At 45.8% G+C, this 11,529-nt stretch overlaps 1 protein-coding gene across 1 annotated transcript; it reads right to left on the minus strand.

Annotated features, from left to right (window-relative positions):
* Window positions 1–85: 85 nt before the first annotated feature.
* Window positions 86–10,403, minus strand: DDX51 (DEAD-box helicase 51). The gene is made up of 16 exons (XM_060757893.2): window positions 10,303–10,403; window positions 8,934–9,235; window positions 8,110–8,306; window positions 7,867–8,017; window positions 7,514–7,659; window positions 6,293–6,364; window positions 6,069–6,175; window positions 5,421–5,529; window positions 5,164–5,303; window positions 4,715–4,928; window positions 4,206–4,321; window positions 3,994–4,110; window positions 3,748–3,849; window positions 3,338–3,401; window positions 3,125–3,259; window positions 86–253 (listed from the first exon to the last, which is right to left on the minus strand). The coding sequence occupies exons 1-16, from the start codon at window positions 10,323–10,325 to the stop codon at window positions 227–229; spliced, it is 2,022 nt and encodes a 673-aa protein (XP_060613876.2). The 5' UTR covers window positions 10,326–10,403; the 3' UTR covers window positions 86–226.
* Between the last annotated feature and the right edge of the window lie 1,126 nt (window positions 10,404–11,529).

An 11,529-nucleotide genomic window follows, 5' to 3' on the forward strand; every position in this document is an offset into this window, starting at 1 on the left:
TGTTCCAAAAATGAAAGTCTTTGCTGGTAACGAAGGGTTTTTTTTTCCTGCGTAAAATAACTCAAACACCAGAGAACTCCGTAAATAAATATATGCAAATGTGTATTTATTTTAATTATTTTTATGGGGCAGATTAAACCATACATCCAGGATTCAATTATACTAGGTAGACGTCAACGCCGGCCTTGAAGACAATGGGCTCCTCCTCTGATTTGTTGCCTTCCTTTCAAGACAGTTTCTCAGCTCTCTCCTCCTGTTGAGGTTGAAAGAAAAATTGTTATTATTATTATTATTATTACTATATTTTGCTCTTCATCAAGAGAGAAATGCAGGGTATCAATCCATTATCATCATCCATCATTAATATAATAGCTGAGTCTTGATCAAGGGAGAAAAGTAAGAGTAACAATACAAATAATAATAACATTTGGGTCTCGACCCAGAAAATAAGTAACACAAAAATAAGAATTGAAAAGCAGTGAATAAACATTATTATTATTATTATATAACAAAGTAAGAGCAATGATAATAATAGGATCTTGATCAAAAGAAAAAGCAAGGTTACACAAAAATAAGAATTGAAAAGCAGTGAATAAACATTATTATTTATATTATATTATATTATATTATATTAACAATAAGGTCTTGATTCTGGGGGAAAAAGCAAAGTTACATTAAAAAATTGAAAAGCAGATATATATATATATACACACGATATTACTCTTATTAAGCAATCTGGGCAGAAATGGAAGAGAAAAGCACAGGATCGTATATTTTGGTAAATGGTGGCTTTGCGTGAAGCCCAAAGGAGTGGATTGATGACAAATTGGATAGGATATTATTATGATTTAATCATTATTGATATTATTATATTACTATATTGTTATAATAATATAATAACATTACGATTATACGTTATTATTATTTATATGTTATTATTATATTATAAATTATTTATTGTGTAGCCAGACAATTGTATTACATTTTTAACATATATTTAACAAACAGACAAAACAGAGTTTGCAAGCTTGGTATTCTATTAAATGTCCTTTGCCCAGTCTCTGTCCCCTTGGAGTGCCTCTGGGGTTGCCGCAAGAAGGTCCTCCCTTGTGCATCATGTGGCAGATGGGCTCAGGTTGCATTGCAGCAGGTGGTCAGTGGTTGGCTCTTCTCCGCACTCGCATGTCGTGGATTCCACTTTGTGGCCCCATTTCTTCAGGTTGGCTCTGCATCTCGTGGTGCCAGAGCGCAGTCTGTTCAGCGCCTTCCAAGTCGCCCAGTCCTCTGTGTGCCCAGGGGAGAGTCTCATCGATTGAGGTGCTGGGTTTGAGCCTGCCACTTTTGGACTCTCGCTTGCTGAGGTGTTCCAGCGACTGTCTCTGTAGATATTAGAAAACTGTTTCTTGATTTAAGTCGTTGACGTGCTGGCCGATACCCAAACAAGGGATGAGCTGGAGATGTCTCTGCCTTGGTCCTTTCAATAGGCTGCCACTTCCCAGCGGATGTCAGGTGGTGCAATACCAGCTAAGCAGTGTAATTTCTCCAGTCGTGTAGGGTGCAGGCACCCCGTGATAATGCAGCATGTCTCATTAAGAGCCACATCTGCTGTTTTAGTGTGGTGAGATGTGTTCCACACTGGGCATGCATACTCAGCAGCAGAGTAGCACAGCGCAAGGGCAGATGTCTTCACAGTGTCTGGTTGTGATCCCCAGGTTGTGCCAGTCAGCTTTCGTATGATATTGTTTCTAGCACCGAGTTTTGCTTGACATTCAGGCAGTGCTTCTTGTAGGTCAGAGCACAGTCCAGAGTGACTCCCAGGTATTTGGGTGTGCTGCAATGCTCTGAGGGGATTCCTTCCTTCCCAGGTAATCATCCTCAGAGCTCGGGATGCTTGTCTGTTCTTGAGATGAACACATGTCTGTGTTTTAGATGGATTAGGGATCAGCTGGTTTTCCCTGTAATAGGCAGTAAGAGCACCTAGAGCTTCGGAGAGCTTCTGTTCAGCCATCTCAAATCTCCCTGCTTCAGTGGTAATGGCACGATCATCAGCATAGATGAAGCTCTCTGTCCCTTCTGGCAGTGGCTGGTCATTTGTGTAGATGTTCAACATGGATGGAGCAAGCACGCTCCCCTGAGGCAGGCCGTTCTTCTGTTTCCGCCATCTGCTTCTCTGGCCCTGGGACTCAACAAAAAAGCTCCTGTTTGGTAGCAGGTTTCCTATGAGGCGGGTGAGGTGGTCGTCCTTTGTGATACTATACATTTTTTCTCAGGAGGATGCGGTGGTTCACAGTATCATAAGCCGCTGACAGGTCTATGAAGACAGCTCCTTCATAGTATATTATGATTATATTATAACTAAGCAAAAACACAGACTATAAATCTGCGACTAAGCAGCCCCACCAATCAAACAGGGACGCACAAATCATCCAAAACAGAGAAACAGATGAGAATTGACTCCTACCTTCCAACCGCAGAGACGACTGATAATGTGAGTAACAAATCTGGCAAACAATCTACCAGAAAACGAGTAAGAACAAGCCTGGCCTGCAGAGCAGGAAAGGAAGGGAGACAACCTCTCGGATGGCAAGACACCTTGCATGAAAAACCGCTTGAGCAGCATTCCCTCCTTCGGTCAACAAGACAGCGATGCTGACCAAGAGGCACAGCCCGCCAGCGATCTACAGGCCCAGCAAGAACATTCAACAAATGCGACGTTCAGCAAAATCCGTAGTCAAAAACCCCAGGATCAAGACCGTAAATAAAGAACAGCTCTCGGAAACAGGAGAACTCCAGACAACAAGCGATCAAGGGCCAGTTAACACCTCCCAAACAAAGGATGCCTCCAGGCAAAAGGGGCCAGGCGACCTCTATGCAGACACCCTCACGGACTGACTTTGCAAATTTCATGGCTACCCAATGCTCTTCAAGCTTGCTCATTCCAACATCCACACTTGCTTCAAACAGACATGGCTTCTTCCTCCCACCCTAACGTCATGAAACGTGGCCGGCAAGCACCCCGAGGTTTGTCACAATAGCCGTAAAGACGGCAGAGAAACAGGCCTCTAAAGCTTCCCTTGAAGGGACCCCAAAGGCCACCTAGTCCAACTGGCAACCCCTTGTTTACCTTGACCACCTCCTGGAGCTGCTGCAGGGCCTCTTGGTAGCGAGGGACCAGCGGCCAGATCTCGTCCGCTCTGACCACCTGCTGATCGACGGCGGGGAGGCCGGCTTGGGACAGCATCCGCAGGAAGCGGGACTCCTGATTGGACGGGAAGGGTGTCAGTCAAATACACAGGAAACAGAAAGGGATCTGGGTTCAAATCTGTGTGTTTCTTACCTGCTGCTTTAAGAGGAGCGTGAAGGCCAAGCCAGCTCTCCCGGCCCTCGCTGTGCGGCCCACCCTGGAATAGGACAAATTAACATTATTATTATTACTATTATTATTATTATTATTATTATTATTATTGTTATTATTGTTACTATTATTAGTCATTCCTCAACTGGTTTCAAACAGGCTCAAACTGACTTGTCTAACTGTCGTGCTGTTTAAAAATGAACATTGTAAACTGTCACTGAGTCGGTCACGTGACCTGCAGCCCCTCCCACTGCTTTAAGTATATAGAGATAAGGAATCTGCAAATCAAAGGAAACATATACTTCAGTTTATAAAACAGGCAAACATCATACGGAGGAGGCTTGAGAAGGCTGCTTCCTCCAACATTATTATCATTAATTATCATTAATTACCGGTGGATGTAAGTCCGGATGAACTGCGGCGCTTCGTAGCTGATGACGCACTTCACCCCGTCCACGTCGATCCCTCTTGCCGTGGCGTCCGTGCTGATTAGTCTGATTAAGATGGAATTGAATCACTTGGAGGGGAGGGGCGTGTCTCTATGCAAATGACAGGAGGCTGAGGGGAGGAGCCTCTTGTGGAGAGGCGTGGCTTGTCTGAAGGGGAGGGGCCTCAACCTCCCGCCATTTTGGACTCACAGCTGGATCTTCCCTCTTTCAAACTCCTTCAGCGTTGCTTTCCTTTGGTTTGGGGTCAACCTTGAAGAAAACTCGGCCACGCTGACCCCTCCAAAGGCCTTGACCAGCAGGAACAACCTGGGAAAAGGGAGCCAGAGCCAGTCCTGAGTGCGAAGGCAAACCAAAATGGCCGCTTCCTTCCAAGAGGGCCACTTCCTCCCTCCCTCCCTCACCGGTGGGAGGTCTCCTTGCTGTTGACGAAGCAGAGGACGCGGGAGAACTTCAGGCGGAGGAGGAAGTGCAGCAGGAAGAGCGGCTTCCAGCGCAGGCTGCAAGGCACGAAGAATTGCTGGCGGAGGAAGGAAGAAAAAAGAATGAAAGGAAGGAAAATGGCCGACTGATGGGAGGCGCCCAAGATGGCCACCCCACACTCTGAGCTGACTTTGAGATTTATTATTATTATTATTATTATTATTATTATTATTATTATTATTATTATTACTGAGGGGGTGCATCCAAAATGGCTGCTTTTTAAGCCTCCTTTGGGAAAGAAAGCTGGGTATCACTATTGTTGTTGTTGTTGTTATTGAGGGGAGGCATCCAAAATGGCTGCTTTAAGCCTCCTTTGAGAAAGGAAAGCTGGGTATCACTATTGTTGTTGTTGTTACTGAGGGGAGGCATCCAAAATGGCTGCCTGCGCACTTCGAGCCTCCTTTGAGGGGGGCATTTGGATGGGCCGTACCGAGAGGCCCTCGGGGAGCGAGTATTTCTTCTCCTCTCCTCCTCCTCCTCCTTCTTCCTCCTCCTCCTCCTTCTCCTCTCCTTCCTCCTTCCCTTCTTCTTCCGGCATGAAGAGCCTCGGGCGGAAGAGGCCCAAGGTCTGCAGCTTCTCTGCGTCGCGCGTCAAAGTGGCCGAGAAGAGAAGCTTCTGGAAGGGGAGCCGAGGCACGGAGGCCCTGCAGAAGGAAGGAAGGAAAGAAGGAAGGAAGCAGTGACAAGGAATTGGAAAGAGCCACAAGTTGCGGTTTCCTTCCAAATCAGCATTTACCTCAGCAATACTTTGCCTCAAATCTACCACAATGTCTCCTTGGAGGGGAGGGGCTTGTCTCTATGCAAATGAGAGTGGGCTGAGGGGAGGGGCCTAGCGTGGAGGGGCAGTGGGGCTTTCTCCCTCCCACTCCGCGCACTCACCCGGCCGCCGTGAGGTGCGCCTCCTCCTTCCGCTCAAAGGTCCCGGCACCGGCCTCTTGCTCCCAGAAGACGGCCTGCGTCACCTGCCTCAGCCAATCCTGGTGCATCCCGTCCACCATGCGATCTGCTTCGTCGATGACCTGGGAAGGCAGGAAGGAAGGAATGAATGGCTTAAGTGGGAGGGAGGGAGGGGAGGACGGAGGAATGGTGGACATAATGAATCAACCCCAGGGAAACGGAGAGGGCAGCGGCCGCACCAGGAAGCGAAGCTGTGAGAGGCCGAAGTGCGGGGTCTCCTGCAGGTGGTCCACCAAGCGGCCCGGAGTGGCCACCACGATGTCCGGCAGGCTACGGAAACCACTCAGCCTGTTTGAAATGGGACGAGAAAGGAAATAGATTTATAGATAACAGCCATGGGCAATCTTTGGACTTCCCTCCAGGTGTTTTGGACTCCAACTCCCAGCACTCCTAATAGCCTCAGGCCCTTTCCTTTCCCCCCTCAGCCGCTTAAGCTAGATGATAGAGGGATAGACCTGAGAGAGGCCTACCTTCAGGTCTCTATAAATAAGACAGGAGAATAATAGATCTAAGAGATGCCTACCTTCAGGTCTCGATAAATAAGACGGGAGAATAATAGATCTAAGAGAGGCCTACCTTCAGGTCCCGATAGCTAAGCTGAGGGAGCGATAGACCCAAGAGAGGCCCACCTTCAGGTCCCAATAGACAGACAGACAGACAGACAGACAGACAGATAGATATAACACTTAAGCGGCTGAGGGGGAAAAGGAAGGGGCCTGAGGCTGTGAGGAATGCTGGGAGTTGGAGTTCAAAACCCCTGGAGGGAGGGCCCAAGTTTGCCCAGGCCTGACATATATCTATCTATAATATAACCTTTGAGGACCCACGTTTTCTCCACAAGCGACTCTTGTTCTTTAGCAAAGGATTTCTGGCCGGTGATCTGGACCACTTTTAGCCCTGTTCCGTCGGTGTACAGATTGAATACTTTGCTCACCTAGGAAACCAAATAAAAATATGACTGGTTCGTTTTCTTATTATTGTTGTTATTGCTTCCTTCCTTCTTGAGGCCGAGAGAGTGTGACCCCCGCCCCCCACCTGCCTTCCTCCCTACCTGCTGGGCCAGCTCTTTCGTGGGAAGGACAACCAGCGCTCGGACCTGGCAGACAACACGGCCCAAAAGTGCCTAGGAAAAGGAGGCAGGGAGGAAAAGAGGAATATATATATACATACACGCACACACACACACATTGTTCTCTATCTATCTATCTACTCCTCTACCTAAGTCTCTCTTTCCATCCATTCATCCACCTATCAATCCATCTTTCTATCTCGCTCTCTCTTTCTACATATATGTATATATCCCTGTCTCTCTACCTCTTCATCCATGTATCCATCCATCTATTCCTCTATCCCCCAGCCATCAATTCAATTATCCATCTATCAATATAGCAATCCTTCCCTCTATCCATCCATCCATTCCCCCTCTCATCTATTCCTGTTTCTCCATTCTTCTATTCATCCATGCATCCATTCATTTATCCATCTATCTATCTATCCATCCATCTATATCTATCTATCTATCTACCCAGCCATCCAGCTAGCTAGCTAGCTATAGCTCTACCTATCCCTCCATCTATCCATATATCATCTCCTCTATCTATCTATCTAACTATCTATCTATCTATCTATCTATCTATCCATCCATCCATCCATTCATTTATCCATCTATACATCCATTCAGCTATAGATTGCTTTACTTATCCATCCATCCCTCTATCTATTCATGTATCAAAACAACTCTCTATCTATCCTTCTGTTCATCCATTCATTTTTACCCATCTATCTACCAATCCATCTATCTATGTATCTATCCCAGCCATGGGCAAACTTTGGCCCTACCAGCTGCTAGGAATTGTGGGAGTTGAAGTCCAAAACACCTGGAGGGAGGGCCAAAGTTTGCCCAGGCCTGATCTATCCATCCACCTATCCCTCTATCTATCTATCTATCTATCTATCCAGCCATCTTTACAGGTATAAATCCCTCTTATCTATTCATCCTTCCTTCATTCCATCCATCCATCCTTCTGTTCATCCATTCATTTATCCATCTATCTACTACCTACCTATCCATCAATTTATCCATCCCTCCATCCATCTATCTATCCCTCCATCATCTATCCATCTATCCATTAATCCAGCTTTCTATTTCTCTACCTACCCATCCATCCTTCCAGGTATCAATCCCTCTGTTCAGCCATCCCTCCTCCCACTCATCCACCCTTCCCTCCACCAATTATCTTATCGCTCCCTCCGTTGTGGCTCTGCTTCCAACCTGGACGATGGGCACCACGAAGGCCAGGGTCTTCCCGCTGCCGGTGGGGGCCGAGACGCAGAGGTCGCTGGGCCGGAAGCCCCCCCGCCCGGCCAGGAAGCCCCCGGAACAGCCAGACAAAATGGCCGGAATCACTTCCGCCTGGACTGGAGGCCCAAGAAGAAGAAGAAGAAGAAGAAGGGGCAAAATCAATCAACACATTCCATGCGAATATCTCCCACCCAGGGATAGGCCTCAGAAGCCAGGGGAGAATGGGACGGCGGCCATTTTGGACGCTTCCCCTCCATGATTCCAATTGGACTGACTTCGACCTTCCATTATTATTATTATTATTATTATTATTACGACAATACCTGGAAAGAAAGCTTTGATCCCGTTGGCTTGCAGCTTCTTCATCAGTGTCGGGTGAAGGTGAGGGAGGTCGGCGAGAGGGAGCAGGTTGGCCTTGATGCGCTTCTTGATCCGCTGCGGTGCCGACAGCCATGGCGGTAAGTGTGGCCTCACCTGCGGAAGCGACGGCAGAGAAGTTATAGGGGGAAAGGAAAGGGAGGCCTCCAGGCCCGGCTGAACTAATGGACGGCCCAATTGGAAGTCACCTTCTGCACCGTTCTGTGACTGCGATGGCCCAGGACAATCGCACTCGGAGGAACTGGGTTTGGACTGCACTCCGGAGCGGATGGGCTCCTATCTTTCTCTTCTTCTCCTCCTCCTCCTATCTTTCTCTTCTTCTCCTCCTCTTTCTCTTCTTCTCCTCCTCCTTCTTTGTCTTCTTCTAGATCAGCTGTTTTCACCCCTTTAATAAACATATTTATTTATTTCTAATACAATATAATATATATACGTATTTTAATATATATTTAGTAATAGATTATATATTATTATGTACTACATAATACATTATATTATATTATAATTAATATATAATATATCATATATCATATTACAATTATATAATTATATAATATTACATTATATTTTATTGTTGATTTGTTCAGCCCCCTTCTGACTATTTGTGACTTCATGGGCCAGCCCACGCCACCCTTCATTAATAATCCCAAAATAAAATATTTACATTTAATCGCTTTTCCCATTCAGTTATTCCTCAAAGGACATTTAATAGAATGCTAACTTTTAAAACTTTATGTTCTCTCAAATACATTGGTTCACTCCTGATATGACAAATAAATAAATAAAGCTCCCTACGGAAAGTAGACAGGGTGGGTCTCCCTGGGGAGAGTTCCAGAGCCGGGGGGCCACCACCAAGAAGGAAGGCCCTCTCTCTTTCTCTCGTCCCCACCAATCGTGCTTGTGATGGTGGCGGAAGCAAGAGAAGGGCTTCCCCAGAAGATCTTAGGGTTCATATGTGGTCATGAAGATGGGCAGGACACAAACCATTTGGGGCTTTGTATGTCTTATTCACCTGGATCTGTTTCCCCGAAATCTTCCTCCTTGTGTTTCTTGTTCTGATTTTTTTTGCCAACTTTCTTCAAAGATTTGTCCCGTTTCCGCTTCTTTCCCTTTATTTGCACCGGAATCACTTCATTTTCATCCTTTGACCCCAAAACTTCATTTTCTTCATGGATTTGGGGGCCAGAAATGGTGAGGTTTGGCTGTGTTTTCTGCTTCTCTCGAAGGAGGGCCTTTTCCTGCAAACGTCGCAGCAACAACTGAGACGCCTTTTGTGGGCTGTTTCCCTCCTCTTTCTTCCCATCGCCTTCATACCTGAAGAAGCATATTATTATTAATGTCATTTTATTTCTGTATATGCCTCAGATAAACAAGACTTGGTTATGTTGTTTTTATTATTATTATATTTATCATTTATTTCCAGCTTTCCTTTCAAAAGCTGCTCACAATCTATGAATCCTTGAGTTGGAAGAGACCTCATGGGCCACCATCCAGCCCAACCCAAGAATGCTGCCAAGAAGCAGGAAAATTGCATTCAAAGCACCCCAGACAGTATCTGTTCTGTAATTACAACTATTAAAAATAGAATGCCTCTCTCTCTCTCTCTCTCCGGCCTGGGCCAACCTCGGCCCTCCCCCTGGGTGTTTTGGACTTCAACTCCCATCACTCCTAACAGCCGGTTAGAACTATTTCCACAAAGCTTTTCAAAGAAAATCATAAAATAGAACCTAGAATCAAAGAGTGGGACGAGACCTCCTGGGCCATCTTCCAGTCCAACCCCATTCTGCCAAGAAGCAGGAATATTGCATTCAAATCACCCCTGACAGATGGCCATCCAGCCTCTGTTTAAAAGCCTCCGAAGAAGGAGCCTCCACCACACTCCCTCCAAGGCAGAGAGTTCCACTGCTGAACGGCTCTCACAGTCAGGAAGTTCTTCCTCATGTTCAGGTGGAATCTCCTCTCTTGTAGTTTGAAGCCATTGTTCCATTGCATCCTAGTCTCCAGGGAAGCAGAAAGGAAGCTTGCTCCCTCCTCCTCCCTGTGGCTTCCTCTCACATATTTATACACGGCCCTCATCATATCTCCTCTCAGCCTTCTCTTCTTCAGGCTAAACATGCCCAGCTCCTTAAGCCGCTCCTCATAGGGCTTGTTCTCCAGACACTTGATCCTTTGAGTCGCCCTCCTCTGGACACAGTATTCCAGCTTAGAGTCAACCTCTCTCTTGAATTGTGGTGCCCAGAATTGGACACAATATTCCAGGTTAAGTGGTCTAACCAAGGCGGAATAGAGCATGGGGAGCATGACTTCCCGAGATCTAGGCACTATTTTTCAGGTGGCGACGGTTTCCTTTTTGTGAAGAGAAAGAAGGGAGCGCGGCTCACCTCGGGACCAGGAAGAGAGCCATGCCGGAAAGGGAATCAGGCAGCGCGAAGGGCAGCCCTTGCCTTCTTCCTTTGGGGTCCTCTCAGCAGTGCGGCGCTCCCCGATGACGCCACTACGCAAAGCACAGGCGCATGCGCACACACCCGCAGAGCGCGAAAGGCAGCGAGGAGAAAACAGGCCAATCAGGACCGCGGGTGAGAGGAGGAGGCGTGGCTATGCAAATTTAGAATAGGAAAGACAAGCTGAGAGAAGAGGCGGGAAAAGGAGTGGCTGCTTTCAGAACTCCAGTCAGGAGAGAGAGAGAGAGAGAATGATGATGAGGCCACAGAAATAGAGAACATATAGAGAGAAAAATAGATATAGAGATAAATATAATATAAATAGACTCTAGGTGGAAATATAGTTAATAGAGATAGAAAAAGATATAGAATAACAAAAATATATGTTTTGTTTTATTATATTTTATATTTTTTAAACTTTATTTATATTGTAATTTGTATTATATAATATTATTTGTTACATTATAATTTATTATTATTTATTTACAGGATTTATATACCGCCTTTCTCATCCCTGGGGGGAATCAAAGCAGTTATAATTTTATATTAATTTATTTTAATATTTAATAAATAATATTAATAATAATAATGGGTTGTTGTAGATTTTCCGGGCTATATGGCCATGTTCTAGAGGCACTTTCTCCTGATATTTCGCCCGCATCTATGGCAAGCATCCTCAGAGGGAGTGAGGTGCTTGCCATAGATGCAGGCAAAACGTCAGGAGAGAGTGCTTCTGGAACATGGCCTTATAGCCCAAAAAAAACCCTACAACAACCCAGTGTTTCCAGCCATGAAAGCCTTCAACAATAATATTAATAATAAATAATATTAATAATAATATTAGTATTTCTTATTTATTTTAAGAAATATTGATAGAATTTGATATATAGTAAGTAGATACACATATAGAGATGGTGCAGTGGGTTAAACCGATGAGTTGCTGAACTTGCTGACTGAAAGGTTGGCGGCTCGAATCCAGGGAGCAGGGTGAGCTCCCACTGTTAGCCCCAGCTTCTGCCAATCTAGCAGTTTGAAAACATGCAAATGTGAGTAGATCAATAGGTACTGCTTCTGCCAGAAGGTAAGGGCGCCCCATGCAGTCATGCCAGTGGCCACATGACTGTGGAGGTGTCTTTGGACAACGCCGGCTCTTTGGCTTAGACATGG

The sequence above is a fragment of the Anolis sagrei genome, chromosome 12 (assembly GCF_037176765.1).
Source record: "Anolis sagrei isolate rAnoSag1 chromosome 12, rAnoSag1.mat, whole genome shotgun sequence".
Lineage (NCBI taxonomy): Eukaryota > Metazoa > Chordata > Lepidosauria > Squamata > Dactyloidae > Anolis > Anolis sagrei.

Coding starts and splice junctions, on each gene's coding strand:
- DDX51 (XM_060757893.2), bottom strand. CDS start 10,325: ATGGCTCTCTTCCTGGTCCCGAG. Junction 9,236..10,302: donor GCTCTCTTCCTGGTCCCGAG/GTGAGCCGCGCT, acceptor ATGCTTCTTCAG/GTATGAAGGCGATGGGAAGA. Junction 8,018..8,109: donor GTCACAGAACGGTGCAGAAG/GTGACTTCCAAT, acceptor TCGCTTCCGCAG/GTGAGGCCACACTTACCGCC.